Below are 26,709 nucleotides of genomic sequence, written 5' to 3'. Positions count from 1 at the left end.
TGCTATGCCCCATGCAATTTTCCTGAAGCAATGGTTGGTCATGTGTGAAATACCAAGCTAGTAATATGCACTGTTCTTTTACAAAGGGGAAAGGCCAGAGCTGCAAAAACATCGCCTCTTAGCAAGAGATTATATCGTTTTCAAGACCTCTGCCATTCCAGGTGAATATCCTGGAATAATTAAGCATTTTAATAGTTTAGGGTATACACATAGAAATATTTCTGCTTTCACAAAGGTTCAAGGTGCTTGGGAAAGTATTCGGTTATGCTTCAAACTATTAAAACAAACAACCAAGTAAGATTTTATGTTGTGAATTGAATATCAGTAACAAAGGTATGCTTTTGCCAGGTGGGTTGGTATTGGTTTGGTGAAATGATCGCTGATAGTTTGTGAAATCTAGCACTGCAATACAGTCGTTGGCTGGGCCTTAGGACTTAAGCAAAGAGATTTTTCTGCAGTTCCCAGATCCAGGACTCACATAAGTGGGAGTGGGGAAAAATGCCTTTGTTTGGGAATTACACTGTAGAAAAATTGCTCAACGTGATTTGAATGTCGGAACTGGAATATAACAACTGGTGTAGCCAGATCAGTGCAAAGAGAAGGCTAAAGGCAAAAAATCACTTTTGTTGGGGTTCTCAGTTAATTTTGTAGTGCTGAAACAAAATTTATAGTTTACTTTCTGTTGATTGTGTTCATAGATGAAATTTCAGCTATATAAAGTCAGTTATATTTATCTATGATAAACTAAAGCCCGGAGACACTGTATTTTTAGTAAGACCGACTTACAAAAGAACAGAAATACATTTAGACGTCTATGGGAAGTTTTAGTTCCTGTTTACTTTTTGCAAAACCAAAATCAGCGAATCCATTTTGTTCACCTGGATAAACTGGGCTGGGGAGTATTGTCCTGTGGAGATAGCTCTCTGTTCGTCTGCAGAAGAGATAATCAAATAGGAGACTGGAAAATAGCGGGATTGTAAAGCCCTCATCGGACTAAATATATGGCAGTCTGCATTAGGATCATTGCATCACGTCAGAACAGGTGCCTCAACACTCTCCTAACCCTCCCAGGGTGTTTGCAAAAGATGTCCCCAAAATTCTGAGATAACTTCCCAACCAACAGGTCTTATGTCTTCCATGTCAAAGGCATTAGGACTCTTCTGGTGATCCACATGGCAGCACCTTGATTAAGGTCCCAAATACCTGAAAATGAGGAGAAGGGTGGGATATCATGTGATTCAGCACCTGGGTCATATAATCTGTTGCAAAGACTCTTGTGCACCGGCGGTTGAAAGAGCTGTCTGTCATCCCAACTTCCAATATCTACAGTGCTTTAAATTATATGACGAGTCCTAAAGCCAACAGCTGCACAATAGAGCGAACCTGAGCAGTGAAAACCACCTCCTTTTGAGATGCTGATGAAAGACTTGCCTAGGATCTCATAATAATTAGGGGTTGTGTTATTCTAGAACTATTGGCAATCCCTCAAGGATGAGTCACAGCATATTTTATAAGATCACGATTTTGTGACTTTTTTTGTGATACGCCATTTTTTCAAAAGAGTCCATACTGCCCTCAGCCCTCAGGTTTCTTTATTTCTATTCCTTGGTTGTTTCTTCGGAGGGATAGAAAGCAGCTCTGCATTCCTCGAGAGGGAACCAGATGAGAAGAAACTCATCTTCTCTCTGTCTTCTGTGGGGGAGTTGGCGACAAGTAGAAGCCCACTGGGCCTGATGTAAGATAAAGCCGATAGTGAAACTTGAAATATCTGCAAACACAAAACTGGATTTATCCTTTATGTCCCCAGAGTCCCACACACATACTGATTTTTAATGACTTACAGATGGATCATATTTTTGAAGTATCCAAAGGTATTTAGGGCCTATATACACTATATTAGTTGTTTCATCTGTGTTATTTTTCAGATAAAATCGACTCTTAGATAAAATGTCAGCTTTGCAAATACCCTCAACAAACAAAAGTAAAGAACAGCAATAACCACCCTTACAAAATGTACCCCTTATTCACAGCAGGCACGGGGAAGCTTGCATTGTTATGGCAGATAATTGCTTAAGGTCTGAGTTTGGGAGAATCTTGTTCCAAATTCTGTCAGTCAGTGTTCCTAAATTAAAAATGCTTGCAAATTCCTTTGGACAGTTAAGATTTTCTGATTTGTACATAATGCAAGTGTGTGTGTAATTGCTTGATATACAAATGGTGCCAAGTTCGCCAGTATAAAAGTTAGTTATACTAGTTCTACCTCAGTAGTGCTTTCTGATAGAACAAAAGCCTTTTTGTACTAGTGTGAGTAACATGTTCAAGAGTAAAGCTAGGAGCAGCTTGGGCTGAAATGCCCCTATCTTTTCAACATTACAGTAATAAATACGATATTTGAGAAGAAATTACAGAAACACAATATGCTATATTATATAGGAGAGAGTCCCTGTACCCTTAATGAATTCTGCATTTGTTCTCAAGATAAGGGAGATGAAATGGAAGAGAAGAAATCATTTGTCTTGAAAAGAGATATAAAGTATACCCAAACCATTTCTACGTACAATCTTATCAGTCCGTTTCATGGCCACTTGCCACTCTCAGATGCTCTTAATACATTGTATACCAAAGGCAACGCTGCTGACATGGGGTCCTGCAACTGCCAAATTGCATATTCATTATTGTTCATAGCCGTGTGAGGTCGAGTTCGGTCACTGCTAACAAAGTACCTTTGTCTGGATCTTTACTCCCTCCTCACGCAGTTTTTGGTTTCCTAACTTTTGTAGCACTCCCTGGGTTGAAAGTTTCTTTTTAAAGAGGATGCTGTGTACTCTTTTGTAAACATGTCTCCATTACTAAAAGTGACATCATGGGAATTGCTGGAAGCGAGCTGGGAGCACAGACCCGGGGTAAAGGCCGTGTAAAAAGAAGTCCCCCTCATCCTTTCTCCCTCCTCTTCCCCACAGCATTGTCTAGCAAACAGGTACTTTGTTGCGCTCTGTTGGAAGCACCATGAGGAATTTAAACATAGGAAGGACTAATCATTATTTTAAAAAGACCCAAACGAGTCCTGCCAGCTCTTTCTCGTTTGCAGGCTGCTGTGCACGATGTGGTCAGCAGCTTATTCACACAAAGCCAGGGTTCTGCTGATTTGCCACCACATGCAAACTACCCCCCCGGACTCATTGGCACAGTAAACACCTCGGTTTAAGAAGTTTAAAAAGAGGGATTGCAAAACTTCGGCAGGCTCCCGCTCCTACTGAGATCAGCGGCAAGCCTCCCGTTGACTTCAATGGAAGCAGGATAGAGTCCCTCTTTTCTAGAAGCGAGACCCAGCGGTATTTGAGCTTTTTGGAGCACATGCAGCTCTGAAAGTCTGTTCCTTTAGGACATTCCAAAATTCTTCCCATTTGCTTGACTCCATGGCAACACAACATCACCACCAAGCTCTCAGTACTGAAGTGAGATTTTACTACTAAGCCTGAGGATTTATACAAGTGTATCCTGTGAAAAGATCTTGCTGGGCTGCAATTGCCATTGGACTAATTCTGCATCCTTTTCAGATGAGTGACAAAATTATCTCTGGGTTTATTTTACAAAAAGACAAGAATTTTCTAGGGTTAGAAAAACAAGAAAACTGCTTTACAATCATACCAGAAGGAATTTTTTCTTTTATTACACAGAATCACTGGGTTTGAGTAAAACACCGTATCCATTTACTATCTTTTGAAAACAGTCTAGAGAATAACCTAAGCAGTTTTCTCACAAATGATACTAAAATAAGACTCTAGAGACTGTATAAAATGCTGATAAAGCCACTGAGGCTTTTATTCTGATTTCTATCACAGAAATAAGTATTTTGCAACCTGGAAAATATACCAGTGTAAAAGCACGCAAGGAAAAAACATGCCAGAAGATCCATGTTAGATTCTGAATGCGCTGTAGTTCATCTTTTATAGCGGAAAGCAAAGCAGACAAACTCGCTTTACACTCTGTGGCTGAGACTTTGCTCTGAGTTACATTACAGCACGCTGAAACTGAGTGCACTCTTTGATTCCTTATTTCTATGCGTGGAAGTGGAAAAAAGTCAAAGTGATTCCGCACCTCGAGAACGTGAAGTTGAGTGTAAGCAATATCGATGGTCCTTTATAATGTAGAATACTTTCTGAGAACTTCCCAAGTAACAATACAAATGCAGTGGAGCAATGAAATTATTAGACTACACTGATAAGAATTATAACAGCATTATGTTTCATGCATTTGCTTGGACTCTAGGTGTAACCATTCATTGCCATCTCTGTTACAATCAGTTTTCATGTTGTTGAATCGTCTCCTCCAATGTGTTTTCTGAGATAATTCTCCCACTTTAGTCACCACTCTGGCTTCCCCCATTGCACTCAGTCTTACACAGACAGCCCCGTCCCGGAAGCAATGATACTGGGACTTTGACTACTTCTGTGATCTGCTCTGTATGCAAAGAGAGTTGTAAAAATACTCGATGCAACACTGGATTTCACTTTTCTGAGTGGAGCTCAGAGTTTCCCCTTCTGATGCTTCCGACGCAACTCCACGCAATCCTAAGTGTGGGATGTGGCCCTGCTGGGCCACAGGATCAGAGACAGGCGTCTCCTTCTCTGGCCCCCCAGACTCTTCCAAGTCAATGAGACGGTCGTTATGCAAGCAAGGCTGAGATGAGGATGTAATGACTGAGATCACACCAATCTGACAGTAACACTGTGACTGTTGGCGAAACCCGTACGTGTTTTCTTTCCGTACAGATGGCCTCCTGGGCTAGGCTCTCAGCAGCGAAGCAGTTACAAATCCACTTAGCTGCAATAGACCCAGATGAAAGCAGAATCTGCCCCCTCTTTCCCAGCTGACCTTCAGTAAATCAATTCAAGAAAAAGTTGATATCAAGTCAAAAGCTTTGTTATAAAGCTGGACAATTATGGGCTTGTATTTCAGAAGTGGCCAGGGAATCTGGGTATGTTGCTTTTCAAGACTAAAACTTGAAAGTGGGTGTTTGGCACTATTTCAACCAACTCTCCTTCAGGAGACACAGAACTGCTAATCAAATCTGAAATTCTTGGCCCGGATGATGAGAAAACTGGGAGAAAACTTCAGTATGTGAATGTGCTGCAAGAAATACAATTACACATTGTCCTTTCTCTATACAAAACACAATGCCCTAGAAAGTGGTGCTTTGCTATACACTGTGCACAAGTGCTGCTCTGTACATTATTCAGAAATACAAACTTTTATACGAGCTGTACATTTCACTACATCACATCTATTTGTGATTTGAAAAGTAGATGTCTTATATTCCAAAGCCCACCCCGCAAGAAAATAGAGTATCTTTTCTAGCTAAATGGAGGAAGATTCAGATCCAAAATCTCTTCTGACCCATAAACTGCAGACCGCTCTTCATGAAGTATCAGCTCTGATACCCCAGCGATAGGCACTCAGCTGTGGGAGGTCGGGCAGCTCGCATGTGCATGTAGCAGTTTGGGGTTTGTCTGTCGAATCTCATTCATTTTCTTTTATGTGTGAAAAAGATCTGTAATTCTTACTTAACAATTCTCATTTATAATAAATTGCACATGACACCTAGAAGAACTGAGACCTCTAGGAGAATACCTCCTTGGGTTACCTGAATTTGTAAGCAGAATATTTGCATTAGCATAAAATGATGTCTTGTATTTTGTCACTTTATTCGCGTGCTGCACTGTTTTGAATAACCGTGAAGACCTGGACGTTCAAAGAAGGCGCGGAGTGCTCGCCTGTCCGTAAGTCTGTAACTCAGCTTAAGCCACTGAAAGACTATCTTTAAATAGCCCAAGACTGTCAAAGCCAAAAAATACTCTCGGCCCATGTTTGTTTATATGCAGCAATCTCAATCAACATTTACTTTTGCGCTCAGTAAAAGGCAAACTGGCACTGCTGCAAGGTCAGGTAGGCAGATCGATGCCTGTCCCGAATATGCTGCAGTTGTTCATTTCTACAGCAACTCGGCTGCAGCTCGGAGTCGCTGTAACCGCATACGGACGCGGTTTTACCTAACTTCTCCAGCGTTTTTCTTGTTAGCAGCTCTGATGTGAGGGCCGAGTAACCGCCGGGCCCTTCTGCCGCCAGAAGCGAGGGCGGGGGAGGCGGGTCGGAGGCGCCAGCGCCTGTTTCCCCACGTCCCCGCGCCCGCAGCGGCGGCCGCAGCCGGGGGCACCGGGCACCGCGGGGAGCGGCCGCGCCGGGCTGCGGCTCCGCGCGGCGGCGGCCGGAGCTGCTCGGGGCCGCGCCGGGGCCGGGCACGGCAGCGGGTGCGCGGGGCTGGAACGGCGCCGCGGGGAGCGGGGAGCGGAGGGCAGCGGCGCGGCCGCGGCCGGGCGGGAGGCGGCGGGCCCGCGCTATGGCGACGGGCGCTCAGGAAGTCGCGTCAGGCCCGGCGCCGCCGCGCGGCCCGGCGGGCGGGCGGGCAGGGGGCCAGCGGCCGCTGCGGAGCTCCGCGGTGCGGGAAGGGGCCGGCGGCGGGGCCGGGGCGGGGCGAGGGGCTGCCGCGGGGCGGGCCGGGGCGGGCCGGGCCGGGGCGGCGGCGGCGGCAGCGGCGGCAGGAGGCGGAGGAGCGCGGAGCCGTGGCGCCTGGGCTGCGCGGGTGCGGAGGGCCCCGGTCAGTCAGTCGCCGTGCGGGCGCGGATGCGGGTGCGGAGGGCCCCGGTCGGTCCCCGCGCCCTCTGACGGCGGTGCCGGTCCCCGCGGCCGCCGTGGAGCCGGGCGGGGGGGCCGGGGTCAGCGGGGCGCGGGCAGCCCGGGCCGCCCCCGCGGGGGGCTGCGGGGCCGGGGGCTCGGCCGGCGGGGGTTTGTTCGCGGCAGAGCTGGGGGCGTGCGGGCTCGGCAGCCCCGCGCCCAGCCCCGCGCCCAGCCCCGCGCCCAGCCCCGCCGATGGCGTGCCGCGGGGAGCCGCGCAGGCGGCGCGGCGGGCAGCGGGCGCTCGGGAGGGCGGCTTTCGTTAGAGGTGCGTATGAAGTTGCTGTTGCTCAAACAGCCTTTTAATTACGTAAAGTTCATCTTCTGTGGGTGCCGGTGCAGCCAAGGTCACCTTGAGCGCGGCTGGAGGACGCCTTTTGCCTTCACCGTTTAGGTGTGCGTGAGCCTTTTCTTTTGTATCTATGGGTGGTTCGGGTATTAATTTGTCTGCGGGCTAATAAAAAAGAAAAAGGCACGTTGAGCATCAGAGCCAACAAAGAAAAAAGGATAACTTCGGTACGTAGGCTGCGGAGAGATAAGACCGTGCGCGGATGTGCCGGCTCGGCGCGCGGTTTGCGCTGGGAGCTCTGTACCGCAGGTATTGCGGGAGAGGTTTGTGCCTGCCTGGGGAGGACGGTACGAACGGCGAAATGTTGGACTGAAGTTTTAGGCCTTGCTCTTGCACACGTTGGCGCGGGGCGAGGAGAGTCATGCCTGGTGGCTCGTGGCTGGGCTGTAGCGTAAGCTCCTTGGCGGTGACAGATGGAAGAGGCGGTATTGCCGCTTCACGGTTTCTCTAGAGGGAAATGCCGGGATTCCTATTTTGATGCCTCTCTGTAACAAGGCGGTTTCATTTGTAGTCTTTTGCAGATACGCAATACAACGCAAAGTTCTTTTGCTGTTTGGCCTACTTTTTTTTTTCTTTGGCTGAGGAAGAATTATTTACTGTGCTTATTATATGAACTATATAACTTAAATTTAAAATAATAATGCAAGTTTAGACTTCTTTACTGCTTTTTAATCCCACAGTCCTGTAATGTCCCCTGTGTCAGCAGCACGTTCGGGTTTAGGGGTGTGCTTTTGTGTAGAGCGCTCCTTCCTCTGAGGAGTTTGCAGGCTGGTTTGACTATGGCTAGATCAGACACACAAAATGTACTGTGAGATAGGATTGGGGGAGAGCATTAATGAAATTTTTTTGTAGATAATAGGTGTCCTTGAGAAGCAGATGATGAAAGAGTAAGGTCATGGAGTGCAAGAGAATAGTAAACTTTTGAAAGTGGCTGAAATGTGTAGCCTTGTGGCTGAATGGTTTAAACCACACGGTGAAGAGCAGTGGAAAAGCATAAAGGGACTTTACTGAGCTGTAATGGGAAGAGGAGCAGGGAGAGAAAAACGTGCAGGGAGCCGATCGGTGTGCTGTGTTTATGGAAATCGAATGCGCTGTTTTTTTTATCACATTACAGTCATGCTGATTTCTGACTGCAATGAAACTTCTTCAGAAGCTAACTTTTACTGAAGGGTGCAAAAATACCAGTTTGCTAATTTATTGCTAGATACCCGTTACTGAAATTATGCGTGTCTACATGTGTTTCTGTGTACGTGTATATATATGTGTATATGTATGTATGTTATTATTTTGCAGCTTCTGATCTTCAGTTCAGCTCCTGTGTCATGGACGAAACTGCGTTGTCCCTTGGAACAATAGATGTTTCCTATCTGTCCACCTCGGCAGAGTGCAATATCAGTAGATGTAAGCATTCCAGTGAAGAATGGGTAAGTAAAAATTGTGACTGTTACTGGCCATATTTATCTTAGTTTTTTGTCAAATCAAAAGTGGACTTCTTTTTTTTGTTGTTCTGAAGAATGAAGATAAGACATCACCTCTGTCATGCACGGTACAGTTTGGTTTTAATTTAACTTGAAACATAAGGGGGAACCAACAGTTCAGTGCTGGGCCAAAGACTAATGTTGCTAGAAAGGAAAAACCCTAGCAAACCCTATTGATAGCCTTACAGTGTTCTGGTGTGATGTTACTAATAATTCTATATAGCAGTAAAATGTGCAGAGTCCTGTTCTGGAGTAGGCTGAGGTCAAACAGAAAGTCAAATAGAAAGCTCCTTGCTGTTCTGAAGGATGTCGTTTGAAACACACAAATGAAAAGGAGTGTGAAGCTAAAGATGCATGGTCATGTAGCCATTGTAGCTGGAGCTTTTCATGCAATAGAGGAGGCAGAGAAAATTTGGTGGATATAAGTAAGGAGCCTATTAAAAGTCTGTGTCCTCTGCTGAGCAAGGCTTGGGATTTGGAGGAGACAAAGGGACAGTGGGCAGAGAGGGCTGCGTGGAGCAAAAAGCCACGTGGGGACTGGGCTGGTGCGGGTTGGTTTAGAAGCAGAGGTCACGAAGAGTCAGACATGGCTCTGGAGAGGAGGAGTTTGAACTTGATACAGAAGAAGAGTTGGAGAGGTGGTCAGAGTTGAGGGAAAGGACAGATGTCCTGGCAGCTGGCTTTTCTGTGTAGCTAGGTGTAAGTTACATCAGACAGCAAGCTGCGGTAACCAAGAGGGCTGTGAGAGAGTGGGATAAAGGCAGGTGAAACAAAAGAGATGGGAAGGAGGTTTTGTGAGAAAGTGTTGGTGAGTTCAGTCAGGGCTTGGAGGCAAGGAGAAGGAAGACAGTATTGTTACAAAGTTGGTTGATTTTGGAGTTAGCTTTGTGGAAGGTGATAGAGAAGGGGTTGGACCAGGCTTAGCATCTTGATGCTTATTTCAGATGGAAGAGTTAGCATGGAATAACTGCCAATTCATACTGCTTGCAAAATGTGATATATGCACATTTTGGTTTTTAGGCATCTTCAGCTTCCGACTTTCTGGTTGTTTCTCACTGGGCTGGCTTTCCAGCTGAGAATGTAATGGTCTATATTTGTGTTTCCAACCCTTATGCTAGTTTAAGGTATTGGTTCTACCCTGCTTCTCTTCCACTTAAATGTGCTATTTTAAACAACAATTTGGTTTTGTTTGGGTTTGTTTCTGTAGCTTATCTTCTATTAAAAACTTAGCATACATGATTGAGAAAATAACAATCCTGTGCTTGTTCTCATGCAAACAATAATTCAGTAGACTTTAGTGGGAACAATCCATGTCTGTGTAAAATTTGTAGTTAAGTATATTTTAATTATGTCCTAACATAGAGAATGTGTCTGTGAATGCAGTTACTGTGGACTTTTTGACTCTGTAATCTTCAGAAAGGCAACGTAACACTGGAGAAGGCACAGTAGTTCCTTTTCCATATGACTTTGTATGAAACTGCTGAAAAAGAGCTTACAGAGTCAACCGAGTTAATATTTTGCATACATTCAGTCTTCTTGCAATTATACAGGGTGATGTCCAGTTAAAGCTTAAAATACGTTGCTTACATTACAAGCACCCTTACATTGCTAAGAGTGTAACTTACTCTTCTAGCAACTTTCCTCAGCTGTCAGTTTCCTTGCTGTTTCTTACTACAGTTATTATTTATTTTAGAAGTTTCTGTGTCAGCAAATGCTGCATTGCTTAAGATACACAAGTACAACACTGTGATTTTGCTTTTATTATTTAAAATCATATCATCTGTATATAAAAATTCATTTTAGAAAAATCTTGGAAAAAATTTGTGTTAGTTTTACATAATTTTGGGGTGTGATTTTTTGTTTTGTGTATGTGTGTCTGGCAATTCCTCTTACTCAGAGTTCTCACATACTCAGTAAAACATATATTTCTGGATATTTACACAGTGGTCTTTTGTTCTGCAGGGAGAGTGTAACTCTAGGCCCACTCTCTTCCGATCCGCCACTTTAAAATGGAAAGAGACTCTGTTGAGCAGAAAAAGGCCATTTGTGGGACGATGTTGCTACGTATGCACGCCCCAGAGCCGGGTAAGGAGATTATGGACTGGATTATGTTTGACAATAATGCATAGTTGCAGCGTAATGAAGTTTCAGTAGTTTTCTTACTTTCAGAATTAAGAACACAATGTTCTCATTTCATGAAGGAATATAGTTTTTCACCTTTCTTTCCGGTTATAATTTCTTTGTCATGGAATTAATGGATGGCACAGACCTGTTGTGATGCTTTGTCTCCCACTTTTCAGTGTGGACTTACTCCTTGCACAAAACCTTCCAGCTCTTCAGAATTAGCACTGGGAAATTGTATGGAAAAATCACCTGCTCTGCTAGATTAATAAATGCATATAACATATTAATAAGTGCATATAACAGTGTTAAGGCCTACTTTTAGGACACTTACTTATTCTGTGCATAGAGAATTACAGTTCTGAAAGCAAGCATTATGCTTCCTTTCAGACTTGGAGATCAATCCTGCACTTGAGAAGACAGGTTGGTTTTCTACACCTGGCTCATTCCCAGCTTCTCAGCCCAGAGTGGAAACGAGTGCCAGTTAGGATAGTGGGGATATTTGTCTGCTGGGAACAGCATCAAGATGGTGGCTCTAGAGGGGTTGCACAAGCTGATTTAAAATGTGAACTTTATTGAACTGCACTGGGCAGGCTTTCTGTAAGCTGAAGATGCAAAATGTTGATAAATGGCATAATATAGTTTGCAACCAGTTCATCGTGTAATTTGACTGTGTGTACACCACCAGCTTTAAACTGCACTCAGTTACACCTGTGCTGAGCTCCATGACTGGCTGGACTAGAGTCTTTGACTAGTTTCTTTGACCAAGGAAAAGTTATTTCACTCTATTCCTATGCCAGAATAGAAAATTGTAGCAATCATACACAAACATGGGATAGAAATCCAAATGTGCTGTGAAGGCTACGAATTATATGGGCAGCAAGACAAGCAATTAGATAAACGGAGACTACTTCTAACAGTCACTTAAGTGCTTTGACTTATGAAAGATCTGTAGGAATCCTCAACTTAGGCCTTTATAGATTTTTTTAATTAGTCTGTTAGTAATTAGGCTGTTCCTTTCAAGTTGGGAATTATGCTTTAGGAAGAAAAATCTTGTTCTGGATTTTGTCCATTTAATAAGGAACTAATTACCTGTTCTGAGATCCCACTCAGGAAAGGAGAATGGCCTGATTAAGCCCTTTACTGCCTTCTGCTACAAGGAGAAAATACCGTCCTTGCAGCAGATGATCACAGACCGGATCCTGTCATTACGCTCGAGATATTTCACCTTTTTTGAGTTGCCTGTTTTGTTAATTCTCTTAAGGAAAAGGGATGGATGAGTGAGACAGAATTCCTTAAGTGTGTTGGCCAAACTAACACCTTGCCAGCGTAGGGAGTGGGAGGTCTTGTTTCTCCCTCTTCTGTTCCTTCCTGCTCCGCTGGGGGCTGATCAAGTTCACTAATCAAGCAGAAAACTACCTGCTTTATTTATTCATTTAGTCTGGCTGTCTTAGTTTTCTACCTTGCTTGAATGAAGATGGCTCGTTAAGGGGTGTGATGAATGCTAGAGGTGGTGTAAGTTAGGAGGTGGGGGTAGCATTTAGTGGGAAAGGGTAGAATGTGGTGGTGGGAGCTGGGCTTCTCTCTCACAATGGCAGGGAGATGCTGCGTCAGCTCACTTGGTCTCACAGAACCACATCTTGACATAGGATCGGGGAAAAGTTAAACAAGGAAAAGCGAATGTGTGAAATTGCAGCCAGAGGATGAATTTCACAGAGTGAGGTTAAAACTAACAGAGCACTGGAGTGGACTTGGGCATTCAGTTGTATTTAACTTTGTTGCTGATTTTTGGGGGAGTCCGAGAACAAGTCATTTCACTTCTCTTTGCCAGAACATTTAATTTAGCTTTAAGATCCACAAAATATTACCAGTGAATAGTCACAGAAATTAATATTACCACTTAAGTTTCCTCTGAAGAGCCTAGAGCAACAATTTGTTGATTTTATCTACTACACAGTTATGCTTTAACATGGGCAAAAGACTGTGTGATCCCATTGTAGCATGTAATTTCCACCTGATCTGCAAATGACATAGGGCACTTGTATATCTTCATTTATGGCAAATGGTGTGTCCTAAACAAAATACAAACAAATGAGACTCTTATCTGATTCTCATTGCAAAATTGGTAGTGAGGCTGTTCTGCAGCTATGCTGTTGCTGGTAACCATCTTTCTCCTCCACTGTCCTGTTTTTGCCTTCCTTGACATGTACAGTCCCAGTGGTTTTAGCTGTAATTCAATGTTGGCATGGTACCAGTTTTATAATTAAACATTATTTGGGCAGAAAGAAACTAGCCTCTCGGCCAAGTTACTTACTTGGAATATGGAAGATTAAAGTTTCGGTCTTCCTGCCAGGGTGTATTTGTTTATCCAGAGTTGAACTGTTCCCAAACTCATCCCAGAGCACTTAATAGCCTGGTGTGTAGAGTCTGTACCAGGGATGCGGAAGGCTGGATTGAGTTTGTTGCTCAGGCAGAGCAGGGATGTGGAGATTTGCCACCTAACCATGGATGGATATCCTGACCCTTGGGCTGCCATTACGTGATGCCTGATCTGCTGCAAACTGGATGTCACAGACTGAGCGTCAAAAGGCTCATGATTATGCTAATGCTGAATGTAGCTTAATAAAATTCTGTCTCAAAGATGAGTTCTGTATAATGACAAGTCCTGGTTTATATTACATCAGAATATGATAAAATATCCTGGCTTGAAGGATATAACCAATACAATCATTTCTGTATGCGGTAAAGCCTAGAGAATAGTTTGAAAGTATTGGAGTTGGGAATAGTGACTTTCTGAATTTCATTTTTATTTCAGAACAGTTTGTGTGTACTTTATAAGCAAGTTCAGCACTTCTTCACTTTGGCTTTTGTTTATAGTAGAGGTGAAAAACAGTGTGTTATCTTAAATGTGATGAATGTCAAGACACCACTGTTCTTATGTAATGAAATAGTCCACTGATCTTTTTTTTCTTGGTTTTACAGGATAACTTCTTCAATGCTAGTATTCCTTCTTTGGGTCTACGTAATGTCATATATATCAATGAAACACATACAAGGTAATGTAGCAAGTCTTCCATTTGCTTTTAAAATTCAGTGTGTTCTGATCTTATGGCAGGGAAATCCCTAGGATAGTCCAGACTGAGTGAATATATATTGCTGTCCTAAAATGCAGGAATTGATGCTGACTTCAGGAAAGTAACATGCTTGTTAAATCCAGCTGTGTGCATCTGGGAGCTGGGCAAAGTCCTGTGGGGTTATAGGCAAGGAGTGTAAGGGTCAAACCTGCTTCACAAAAAAATGAGCGTGTTTAAATCCTTTCTCCTTTAGTGCAAATGGCAGAATCCATAGCATAAAGCTGAGAGGAGCTGTTTTATTCCCATGCTTAAGAATGACTTCAGGCTGCATTTTAATTTACTGAGCGGATCTGGCTCACAGTTTAGGCGTTGCGTATTATCACTAATGACAATTAAATCTGAACATGTCATGCTAGACTGTCTCTCCTCTGCCTCAGTAGCAGAGTGCACCTCCTGAAGGATGGTGTATATGACCTAAAAATGATGATGTATCTTTGCGCTATTGGAAACATATCTTTTGTTCTGGGATGAAGACACTGGAATTACACAAAAATCTTTATTCTGTTCTGTGGAAAGTTAATAATGCTTGCTAAGGTTTCTACAGTAATCATTAGCATAAGCAGATCCTGCAGTGTTTGTCATAGAGTCAGAGCAAACAAAGAGAGGCCAGCAGTCTGAAAGAAATGAGCCAAAGTGTCTGAGTAGAAGAAAGGCAGCATTGTGCTGAGCTTGAGAGGGAGGAAGCTAATGTTAGAGCCTGTTCTTTCTTCAATTTGAATTAATTATGGGGTTTTTTGAGAGTTGAGCTTGTAGTTTAGAATACAGAAAAATAACAGAAATAGTGTTTAACTTTTTTTAAAAATTAGTTTCAAAAGTCTAATGCTTGAATGGTTTTGAATGGTCAGAGTTACTTAAATTAGAAATATAAAGGCAACAAAATATAGGTTAATGAATTATTCTGAAATAAAATGCCTTTAGCTCAGAATGTCATTATAGTCTGAAAATTGACAATTTTAATGAACTTCTGAGTTCCCATGAGGTTACATAGTCACAGTTTCTTGGCCTTAGAAAGCAAGAGGCAAGAGGGATTCTCTTTAACTGCTGGCGTACTGCACTTGTATTGAGATGCTACCACAGCCTTTTTCTCAGGTGTGAATATGTCAGTTTTATAATATAACTTGACAGGGTCTATTCGGCGTGGTTTTTGTCTTCTATCATTGCTGCACAATTGGAAAACAGATTCTTCTAATTATATGATGTCATATCTAAGCTGTAAAATGAATGTGGAAGCCTTTACACCTTTACAGATCCCTGCAGTAGGTGTATGCTCTTGTGATGATATGTTCATAGTTACCAAAATTGTTGTCAGAAGGAAGTATATCCTTAACCTTGCTTTTCAGAAAAATCAGTAGGGCTCTCAAACTACAATGGGAAGATGGAAAAGGAATTAAAACAGAGTCACCAGTCTGTTTCCCTGGCAGCATGAATACCAAAATTCTTTGTCCTTCGAGAAAGTCTGAATATTTGTATGTGTGTTACATGTCAGACTATGCTGATGGCTTGTGCATTTGCACTCATCTTAATTATAGTGTGAGTGGCCTGTGCTCTCAGGTGGTTTGGCCTTTTACAGTGTAAAAGTTCCTTCTCGTCTTTCCTAGCTGATTGTAACACATGTATAAATTCACTGAAATGTGGTAGGGAGGTTTAACAGCCAGGATCAGTAACTCAGGTGACGACAGGGAATGAGACCTTGGCAGCACCCCAGCATGGAAACCAACATGAGTGTTGCCACCCATGGTTCGGTTTGGGACACTCGCCGGAGCATCAGCCATGCATTGCACCTGCAGCCCTCAGGGCAGGGTTTTTGCATAATACTGAGTGCTCCAGTCTTAGGAATGGCCAGAGTTTAACTTCTTCCAGTTCTGCCCCAGCACATCAGCTCTGCTGTTCGGGCGTCTCAGCTCTGTTTGGTTTGTGGAGTGACCAGCGTGAGTCATGGCTTGTCCAGTCCTGGCCTGGTGAGTGAGGTAGGGGGCTGCGAGGAGAGAAAATAGTAATGAGCATTCACTGCTGGGGACTGGATTTTACCGCTTCGCATGGCACACGCATCTTCTGTGATGTTAGGAAAACTGTTCAAAATAACATGCTTGTATGATCCAGAGAGTAGAGGACGGGGTTAATTTAAAAGGCAGAGGCTGGCCACATAAGCTAAGTTGCCTTACTTAAATGCTTGAATGGTAGAGATTTACTGATTATTTAGTGGTTCTACTGTTAAAACTTCAAGGAGGAGGTACGTATGACGCACATAGGACAGTGTTTAAAAACACTGGAAAGGAAGAAAAGATTAACAAAAAAGTGTTTTTAGTGTCGGTGGCTATTGCAGACATATTTTCAAAAGTACCCGTCGAAGTTTACCCTGCGCATACAACACGAGCAACTTTCCCAAGAGGTCTCAGTGCTTCATGAGGAAGCTGACAAACCTCTTAGCTGGGCATTTACATTCCTCAGCAGAAGGTCATCGAACTGGAAATGGGCACCACGTCTTCTTTTGTCCTCACTGAGCTGGAGAGTCGGTTCCAGCAGACAGACAAAATGTATATGCTGGTTTGTAGCTACTGTCCTGTGATACTATGGATGTTTTAAAGCCAGTATCAGCTTGAACTGAAGTAACGCAGACCTCATTGTCTCAGATACTTTGTGCTACACATCAGTTATGTCATGTGTAACATTAACATAATGACAATTTACCTGAAGATACAGAAGTAGGCAGCCCTTCATAAAATTTTGCTTACTTTTGCTTCTTAATTGTATTTTTAAAATAAATTTTTTTGGCGGTGAAATATTTTGAGGGTCTCACTCAAATACCCATTATATTTTTGTAGGTACAGAGGGTGGCTTGCAAGGCGCCTTTGTTATGTCCTTTTTGTGCAAGAGAGAGACGTTCATAAGGGTATGTTTGCCAAAAATCTGACAGAAAATGTGCTGAATAACAGCAGGTAAGATAATGCAAAATAAACTATTTTTTGTATGACTGATGCATTATAATACAATTTAAGAATTTGCAAACGGCTGGTTTTGAAAATCAGACTGTTTAACATATTAGAAGATACAGTATCTTCAGCACAGCCCTTCAGGGCTATAGCTGGTAATTACTGTTTGAATAATAAAAGAGGGGGATAAAGAATTGTAAATCTCCAAATGAATGGTGCATAGTGGGTGGACAGCAGACAGTACACAAGGAAATAAACTGCTACATGGGAACTCTTCTAACATTTGTTTATCTCATTCATGTAAATCATTACCACTCAAGTCATACTGCAGCCATCAGAAATTGTCAGCAATTCAGAAATAATAGGAAAGCAGCATTTCAGAGTACGCTGAGTGTATACCAAAAGTGTGAGGCAAAACTGGAAAAAAGCTATAGAGTGAAATATCCACCCTTTATTTTGTGGCACTTGTTTTCTATTTAATATACTGCATTTTAAATGGCATGTTGAGCCCCTGATTAGCTATTAAGGTATCCGTTTTCCCTGGACACAAAGAAATTCAACCGCATGCCCGCTCCTTGAGTCTGCTTTTTGTCAGAGGCCGCACGCTGTCTACATTACCATTCCCAAGCCTCCTGAATTTTTAATGTTTGAGTCCCATCTGAAGATGATCGTGTTGCTTTTGAAAAGTAAAGCAGACTGCGTTGTGCCACAGTTACGGTGTGTTAAACCACTAAATCTCTCTTAGACATGTTTTGAATGGGAAAATAGCCCTTACAAAATTTAGTTACACTTTGTAAAACTGAGAATTCAAGGGGGAAGATACAGTAGAAGTGCAAAATAGCAGCTACATAAATATGTCTAACGAGGTAAGTGAAATCGCTATGGCAGGAAAAGAAAATATTAACAAAGAGAAGATTTCACCTGTTCTTTCTGCATTTTTAACCTTGTTAACCATTTCGGAAAACTGGCAATCACCCAATATCAGTACCTGTGAACTGCGTACATGCTGCTTTATGTGGTCAACTTTTAAGTGTGTTTATCCATCACCCACCTATTTATACAGAGCTTGGAAAACTACTGAATTAATGGAAATGCATTTGGAATACAAAACACTTCAGTATGCATGTTCTTTTATGCCTGCAAGTTACTGCTGTTGTAATATAGAGCTCATTCCCTGCAGTTGTTTTCTGTGTCTTGAACTCTTCTGTTGCGGGACTGTCTCATAAGTTCTACTTTTTAATGTTAGAGTCCAGAAGGCCATTGTAGATGAAGCTTCAGAACCAAGTGCTCCAGGTAGTTTTGCTCAGACGGATCCTAAAGCTATCAACAAAGTGAAGAAAAAAGCTAGGAAAATTCTCCAGGAAATGGTAGCAAATGTGTCACCTGCTTTAATCAGGTAAGAAAAATGGCTCATCAGTATTGTCAGTGGGTAGAAGGATGGCCAGGATTTCTCTGTATTACACCAGCAGAGCTTGTAACACATTATTCATAAATAATGAATAATTATTTCTAAAAAAATACATTATTCATTAAAATCTTTTTTCTAATGTTAACTCATGAAATGGTAGTTAATAATTTTCAGATGCAGCAGAAGCCCACTGCCTTTTCAAGGGATAAATCTTGTGATAAGATCAAATATAGAATGGGTTTTTTTCCTCCTGAAACTAGGCTTGGTGCTAGTACTTAGACCAATATTCGTGTCCTTGGCTGTGTCAGGCTGATGCAGTCACAAGCAGCTAGTTGCAGCAGCTTAGACTGTGAAAGATCTTTTTTCCAGTAGCCCAAATATCATAACATACAGTTAGAAATATCTCGGAGAGAGTCTTAGGTAAAGCCTTCTACTGTGGTGTCTGCCTTTACTGCTGAGGATGAATTTGTCTCTGTCATGTTTCTAGCCCCCTTCACTGACTTTTGTGATGGAAACCCTGTATTTTTTGTAACTATATTAAATTCTCCCACAAGACCAGATACACGCTGTCACCTAACATGTCACCTAACTAGCTCAGTTATTATAATTGACCATAGGACCTCCACTAACTTTTGCCCCATATGTAAAGCAGTCTCTGCCCTTTGAACAGCCTTCACTGAGGCTGACAATAACAAGTTTTGTGTCATAATTGCAGGAGACTGAAATGTGGTCACTAGCCATGGTTTAGCTGATAGGCAAAAACTTGTTAAGCAATTGGATTTTATAGTAATTTTGTTTGAATATAAAGGAATCGGTTTTTATGGCTTTGCATTTAGTGATATAGAAGCCGTATGAAACAGAGGCAATAACGAATGAAACTTTGAGCTGTGTTTGGTTTTCCTTCAGGTTGACTGGCTGGGTGTTACTGAAGTTGTTTAACAGCTTTTTCTGGAATATCCAGATCCACAGAGGTCAAATAGAAATGGTCAAAGCAGCAACAGAGGTAAGGGAGATGTGGGAAAGAATCTAGTATGGCAGATTTGTGATGTCGTTTCTATTAAATATTTACATTGCTTTCTCTCTTTAGAAGAGTTCTTCTTGTATGATACCAGATTGTCGATAGGTGTCTCTCATATCTGTGAAGTAGTGTTTTTAATTAAATAGAATGTTCCTTGTGTTGTGTAACCTAAAATACTATGTGAACTCTGGTTTTACCTTTGTTTTGGGATCGAATTCAAACTATCAGGCTGAAGGATTATCTTGGACAACCTGCATCCAGCAGGATTTCTTTTTTTTGTGCTGAGGCAGCCAGTAATAAATTAGTAGGTTTATTTAGGACTTTCCACTGTTACCTTAATTTGGAATAAAAATCTTTAAGAAATAAACTTTTCCAGTTTCTTACTAGCAATCTGTTACCAGTCCTTCAATATTTATTGAAATTAATCAAAATAACTCCTAAATTCTACCATGTTCTTTACACTCAACGGAATTGATTCTTTTTGCAGGGTTTACCTTAGAAAGATGGATTAGATAAATATTCCTAATATTTTCTGTTATCTTTTGATTACAGTGTTTGGGAACTCCCTGCTCATAGATCCTTGCTGATATCTAATAGAAAGAAATAGCAGTATTTGGGCGACAGTGATGATTTGGCCACATCTCTTTAATTGTTTGTTGTCTGAGTACTGTGAGTCTGAAGAAACTGGGAATACTAATCATTGTTTCTTGTCATGCATACAACTAAAAACTACAATCCATGAAAATTAACAAGTACAGTTGACTAAAATGTTCTCATTGTCACAGCTGACTGAAAACCAGAAGTAAACAAACTGCATGATGGTAACTGGAAAACACCATCAGTTCTGACAAAAAGATGCTAGCAATCTCAGTGATGGATTTTAGAAAAGGAGTAATACCCCACAGTTCTTACCAACTGTCCTCTTTCTTTTTTTCTTTCTCTCTCCACGATAGATGAATTTGCCTCTTATCTTCTTGCCCGTTCACAAATCCCACATTGACTACCTGCTCCTTACATTCATTCTTTTCTGCCATAACATCAAAGCACCCTACATTGCTGCAGGGAACAACCTCAACATTCCCATCTTTAGGTAATGACCTCTCGTCTTATTTGAAAAAGGCTGAAGTGGGGGGATCTTCAGGTGACCTATTGCACAATATCAGTAATGTCCAAGCGTAAGAATCTGAGTATTATTGGGCCATCATGTAGAACTTCTTTGGTTCTTATTACATGCTCAGAGAGAGAGCATAACAAAATCCTTCTGAGAAATTCCGTCATAACCTAAGTAGGGTAAGGAAGGATATTCCCTTCTGGGAGTCTCAAAGTGAGTAGGTGACTAAGTATGTGAAAAAGTGTTGTGAATGGTCAACTTTTCACGAAAGTTAATGAGGTAGCGAATAAGCAGCGACAGTACTGAGTGAGAAATACTTTCTGGGAAAGTGCCCCAATTTGGTCTCTGTTTAAATTATATTTCTGGTGGCTGAAGAACATAAGAAGGTCTTTTAGATAGTATTTTTCCAGTGAGACAGAATTTGGGGATAACTGATTTCTGAAAACCCACTGGATATTGCAGAAAATTATGAGGAAAGAAGGGAGATACCTTGACTTAGAGGGTGTTTTGCACCGGTAGGTGGTGGTCTGTGGTGATCTCAGTAAGAAAAGCATTCAGACTATATAAAGTATCAGCTAAAATGCTGTTTATTAGGGCTAGCAGTATAAAGAATGAGAGACTAGCATAGGTAATCTAACGTCCCTTTAGTTGTGGGAACCCTGAGTTGGGCAGCGTTTAGCAGGCCTCCCATGCACATGCAGCACACTGTGCGGGCCCTGCCCTCAAACAGGGTTGTCCCATTTTCGACATTTGAGCTAGTATAGGGTTCTCTTACAAGAAGACAATTCTATTCATCATTCATTCTGTCAAGCAGAAAGGATGTTCTTAGAAGAACTTCTTGCTGCACTCTTAGATAAAGGCAAGGCCTTGCTCTTGGCATAATTGCTGGTGCCAAGTGGGAGCTGCCTGCAGGCTGCGCTGTTACAATCAGGTGGCTGAGCTGATCCTGCAGCGAAGGGGTATGTGCATGGGCATGAAGGCCACGATGCATGTGCAGTGGAGCACAGACTTGGGCCAGCTCAAGTTAACTGTTACGTGGGTCACCAGCATCTCAATGTACAATGGTCTCCCAGGCAGGGTCACTGCAGAGGGTAAGTGGTCTGTCAAGGGAGTGAAATGGAGCAAGACAGTGTAGAGAAGCCTGTTTCTTAAATAAAGTTATATTTGTGTAGTCCCATCATGTGCAAATAGTGTTAGTCTTTGTGAATTTCAGTAATTTCAGCTCCTGTTGTGTGCTAGGAGTTTTGTACTGGGCAGGTAGTAGTTCCCTGCAAACTAAAATCAATGAGTATAATTCTTCTTTATTTTGTAGCACATTGATCCGCAAGCTAGGAGGATTTTTCATTCGACGAAAGTTAGATCAGAGTCCTGATGGTCGTAAGGACTTCCTCTACAGAGCTTTGCTCTATGTGGTACGTATTTCTTGTCTTAGTTTCTGTAGGTAGCATTTCAGTCGGGTGGCAAGTGGGAAAGTGAGTTCCATCAGTGTGCAGATGTTTTTTACTGCTTTGAATTTGTCTTCGGTTTCATGCTGCAAAAAAAGGGTACATTTTTATATGAAGTCTTGAATGTATAGAACAAAACAGTTGAATGCCCAGGACATTTGAGGATGAGCAAATTTTCACCTTATGTAATCCTTATTAAAGAGAGCGGAATTAATACTCTCTGAATTAGCATTAAACTTCAGCCTTGTTTCTCTGATTTCTTTTGTACTGGGGCATATCTACACTGATTCTGTTAACTTAACGGAAGGCTCTGTTTACGATGGGTTGATGTAATCCTTTGTGCCATTCAGTATAATAGCTGTATTTGTGTCTTAGAAGATGGGATGTACTGAGGAACCGGAAGGAGAGGTGTATGCAAATTGGCTAGATCAACTGTTGCTAGAGATGCTGTTCTTGAACAAATGGCATTATACTGCTTGTCTATTCATGCAAATTCAGTTGCAGTTTGGTCTGGGTTTGTGTCAAGCATTAATTACTGCTTTTGGTTTTTTCACAAGTATTCATGACAACTCATGATCTTCCAATGTTTTTAAAAGGAAATGATTGCTAACAATATATTTCAAATGTGAATTTGCCAGTGTAATTAGATATTTATTTTTTCCTTTTTTCCAATCTTTTTGTATTCAGCACATAGAAGAATTGTTGAGACAGCAGCAGTTTTTAGAAATATTCTTGGAAGGCACACGGTCTCGAAGTGGAAAGACATCTGGAGCTAGAGCAGGTCTTTTATCTGTGGTGGTAGATGCTCTTTTCTCAAATGCTACCCCTGATGTTCTAATTATACCTGTGGGAATCTCCTATGATCGCATAATTGAAGGCCACTATAACAGCGAACAGCTGGTGAGAGCAATTGAACAACTTGTTTTGCCTAGGGGATTTTCTGTGTATGTGAGGAAAATGTGTTACATAGTTAAATCGTGTGCTAGTAGTCCTCTGTCACATGTACTTGGTGCTAGTGTTGAAGAGCGTAGAGCCATGAATCACAGAACCTCTCTGGTAGGGAGTGCTGAGGTACAGGTGACATACTTCTAAACGAAAATTCATGACATAACAAATAATATATTCAAGTGGATATATATGGAAAACAATAATTCTTTAGATTTACTTCAAGTTAAAAGGTGTGTCAAAAGATTTGGCCTTGTTTTGTCTGCTCTTGCATGCATTTTAATTTTAAATGTAACCTTTTAGCTGCAAACTGGAAAAAAAACAAAACAACCACCCCTGTTTTCCAGGGCAAGCCTAAGAAGAATGAAAGTCTTTGGAGTATAGCTAGAGGAGTCTTCAGAATGCTGCGGAAGAATTATGGGTGTGTCAGAGTAGATTTTGCACAACCATTTTCCTTAAAAGTAAGTTTCATATTTTGAAGAACCTTTTGAAAGTTTGACATTTTTGATGTTTCAATAGCGGGATGCATTTATTTTGACTTTTCTCATAGTGGGTTATCATCACTAGCATTATCTGCTGAGGTCTGTTCCAGTGGGACAAAAGTACCCCTGTTTTGCTGAAGGCACGAGTCTTTGGACACGTTTGTGTTAAGCTGAAGTAGTCTCAGAGTTGATATAAAAGGTTGTGTTAGGTTTGGAATGGTGCAAGTATTCTCACTGGGGTTCTTTGCTTGGTTTTAACAATCAATTTTTAAAATGATCCTTGTACCCCCTTTAAGTTGTTGGGACACTTAGAGTTGAAGGAAACTGAATACTGTTCTCCAGTTCTAGGAAGGGCATTTACCTCACTGGATTTTTAAAACTGCTAAGCAAACTGATAGCTATAAAAGTATCGTAGATCATATATCATAAAAATCTGCATATACTTTCAATGTCATAGTTTACTATTAGTTTAGAATTATTACCTATACTAGTTCACCGAATACTGTTGTGTAGTTTCTCAGGGAATAGGATGGTGCAGTACTAGCTGCCTTCACTTTTTACATTTTCTGTGGTCCCTTTGCAGAATCTGCTAGTACTATATTTAATTTACCTACATTTCACTAATCTGTGTTCTGCTACAGTATACCTTATTTTTAGTGGGACTTTAATAAGATTAACTACTGAAACAACAACCTACTAGAACATTATTCAAATTAATCAGGTGTTCTTTCTGCCCTACTTCTCTCAGGAAAGCAGTAGGTTGGAGAGCTTTGGAGGGTTCAATTACCACAGCATGAAATTATTGTGACCGTCTGCACCACATTATAATTAGCGTAGTAGGAAAAGATATTAACTCACTTCTAAAGGAGAAGACTTGGGTCACTTCCAGGCTGTTCGTGGTAGGGACTTAACAGTTGTTCTCGGATCAGTGTAAGGAAAAGAAGGTTATCTGCCCTCTTAATCTAGTGAAATGCTGATCACTCTGCACCTTCCTAGCAACCTCTGTCAGGTCTCATTTGTATCTGTATTCATTCTTGTACTCCAGAACGGTAATAAAGGACATAATAAGTATGCCATAACCAAGATTTGCAGAAGTGTAACTGTATTTTTAAATTGATGTAGTTGTGTCACTGCAGGTTTTTCTAAAAGAGAGGAGCTTTGGGCGTTAATTTTGGGCTTCTGCAGTTCTGTGAGCACAGGCTTAGAAGCAGAAGAGAGTGAGCTGGCTGTGACAGTCTTTTAAGCAGCTTTCCTGGGAGGGAGCTGTTTTCCTGACCAGCAGGTTAAGTGGCTCTTTAGTTTCCCACATCAGGCTTTATAGCACTGAAAGAACACAGTGTCCTGAAGACAGAGTAATGTAAATGCTAACCTGTAAGGAGAGGTCTTTGGTTTTTGAGAAATTTGGGATTCAAGAATTCCAAGCATGCAGTACCCTGCCTGCTTCCTGGGTGCTTTAGTTTGTGGCACTGTGAGGGGTCTTGCAACTGGGGTTTCTACACTGGTGTTTACTTATGGAGAAGTTCCCTATCCTGGTGTTTGAGGAAAGCAGCAGCAAGCAATAATTACAGTCTCTGTGTTGTTTCTGAAAGGGTATTAGACTTTGCTCTCATTCATGTTAATGAAGGCCGTTCTTATTAATTTAATCACGGAGAAGCTAGTCTCAGAGGAGTTGTTCCCAGCAGGGTGCTGACAGGGGTTATGTATTGTTTTGGTTGCATGGATTCCTTGCTTTGGGAAGTTCGCCTTTTCATAAAATAAAATCAAAAGTGAGTAAAATGTTGCAAACTTTTAATTTCTGTGGCCCTATTACTGCTCTTTTAGTGTGAGCTATTTTTAATCACAGTTGCATTTTGAATAATTGCCTTTTTCACATAATGGTATTGCCAGTTGAATCCAAGAATAAGGTGGGAAAAGTAAAAAAAAAATAATAAGTCTTCTCTTAACAGGAATATGTAAACAGCCAAAGCCAAAAACCTGTGCCTGCTCCTCTTTCTTTGGAACAAGCTTTGTTACCAGCTATACTTCCATCAAGGTAGAGATTTTTTGTGTGCTGGGGAGAGGAAGAACAGTTTGCGGGTTTTTTGTTTATTTCTTTGTCTCTCTAGTGTTCTGCATTACATTCCAGGCATTGCTTGAGTTCCCCAAGGATAATCTAATTGTGTACAGAAAAACTAAAAACTTAAACAATTTTAACTGTGCAATTTATTAGGAGAGTTGCATTCTTTCTGGGGAGCTCTGTTTAAATAAGCTTGAGGAGGCTTTTTAAAATTTATTTTCTAATTTTAGTGACCTCTGTTGGTTGAATTTTAAATTTTATGTAATAACTTAGGGAAGAAAATGGCACATATAATGAAAAATTAAGGATTTGGTTTTAAACCTCACAAACATTTCAGGTGGGTTTGAGTATAATTCCAAAGCAAGTAGGACTTGTGAGTAAGTAGCCTTTGCTCAAGGAGGTGACTGTCACTCAGAAATGAAGACTATGCTGAAGGGCTGGGTCTGCATTTGTTCCATGGATATACATTTTAGTTGAGGTCTTAGCTTGACTTGGACAAACCTGTGTGATCCTAGTAGAGTCAGTCATTTATCTTTAGAAAATTGTAGGTCCATGCAAAAGACCATTTCAAGTTTGTAGAGAGGTTGGGCTGGAAACTGCCTTTTAGGCAGATTTGGTTAATCTGCTGTTGTCCATATTCACTGAGGGAGAAGAGCTGTGGGGAGTGCAAATGATGTAATGGCAAAGTCAGGAATAGCCATAGGACAAGGTAAATGTTCTTGTTTGCAAATTGTATTGCAATGTTTCTTTTGGTAGTCTTATCTTGGATTGTTGTTTAGGGTGAAGTAATAATCTGGGAAAGTTGGTAGATGTGAAAATTTTTGTGGAGCTTGCCATGCATCACATTTTTGTGCCCTTGCCAGACTGCATAGTGGTTTTTTGCACTGCGGTTCAGTTAGTGTATAAAAAAACCCCAATCGATCTAGGTTATTTTACATTTTGATCAAAATCTAAATGTCATGATGTGAATTTTACTCTGTATTCAGACCTAATGACACTGTGGATGAAGGTACAGAGGCCTCACTGCCCAACTCCAGGGATATCACCAGTGAACCCTTCAGAAGAGAGCTGATATCCAACTTGGCTGAGCACATTTTGTTCAGTAAGTGTTATAGTATCACTATCAGCTACCTGTTTTGTTTTGCTGATCGCATGAGCTAACTTGCTGTTTGGTAATGCCATTCTTCCCAATTCCCTCCATTCAGGTGATCATTTCATGACTTCAAATTCTCTCTTGACAATTCTCCATCCTTTGCCTCCCTCTCTCCCTCCTCTTCAAACTCTCCTTCTGATTAAGGACAAGCTTTTTATTCTGTTTATTTTGGTAACTTATGTATTCCTTGGACGAGTATACTGAACTTGCTGTACTCTGCAGTGTTTGATTTCACTGATTTCTTATCACTTCATGTAAGAAGTTATTGCAGTGTCTTAATGGCGTTATTTGAGATAATACCCATGTGAACTCATCTAGCTGCACGGACCAGTGTTGCCAGGTTTTAT

The 26,709-nt window shown here is 41.6% G+C and overlaps 1 protein-coding gene across 8 annotated transcripts in view; it reads left to right on the top strand.

Annotated features, from left to right (window-relative positions):
- Positions 1-5,972: 5,972 nt before the first annotated feature.
- Positions 5,973-26,709, top strand: part of GPAM (glycerol-3-phosphate acyltransferase, mitochondrial) — a 32,119-nt gene continuing 11,382 nt past the window's right edge. Inside the window, exons 1-13 of one of the 8 annotated variants that reach the window (XM_064464147.1) lie at positions 5,973-6,088; positions 8,375-8,505; positions 10,522-10,644; positions 13,663-13,736; positions 16,637-16,750; positions 17,991-18,140; positions 19,059-19,155; positions 20,124-20,260; positions 21,594-21,693; positions 22,414-22,626; positions 23,019-23,132; positions 25,100-25,185; positions 26,196-26,311. In XM_064464147.1, coding sequence (XP_064320217.1) covers positions 8,404-8,505; positions 10,522-10,644; positions 13,663-13,736; positions 16,637-16,750; positions 17,991-18,140; positions 19,059-19,155; positions 20,124-20,260; positions 21,594-21,693; positions 22,414-22,626; positions 23,019-23,132; positions 25,100-25,185; positions 26,196-26,311 — 1,426 coding nt within the window. In that variant the 5' untranslated portion in view covers positions 5,973-6,088; positions 8,375-8,403. The other 7 variants (XM_064464145.1, XM_064464149.1, XM_064464144.1 and 4 more) reach the window with 7 other exon arrangements.

The sequence above is a fragment of the Phalacrocorax carbo genome, chromosome 12, assembly GCF_963921805.1.
Source record: "Phalacrocorax carbo chromosome 12, bPhaCar2.1, whole genome shotgun sequence".
NCBI classification, from domain to species: domain Eukaryota; kingdom Metazoa; phylum Chordata; class Aves; order Suliformes; family Phalacrocoracidae; genus Phalacrocorax; species Phalacrocorax carbo.
Note: the sequence above shows the minus strand (reverse complement) of the source record. Positions and strands in the feature narration are given on the sequence as shown.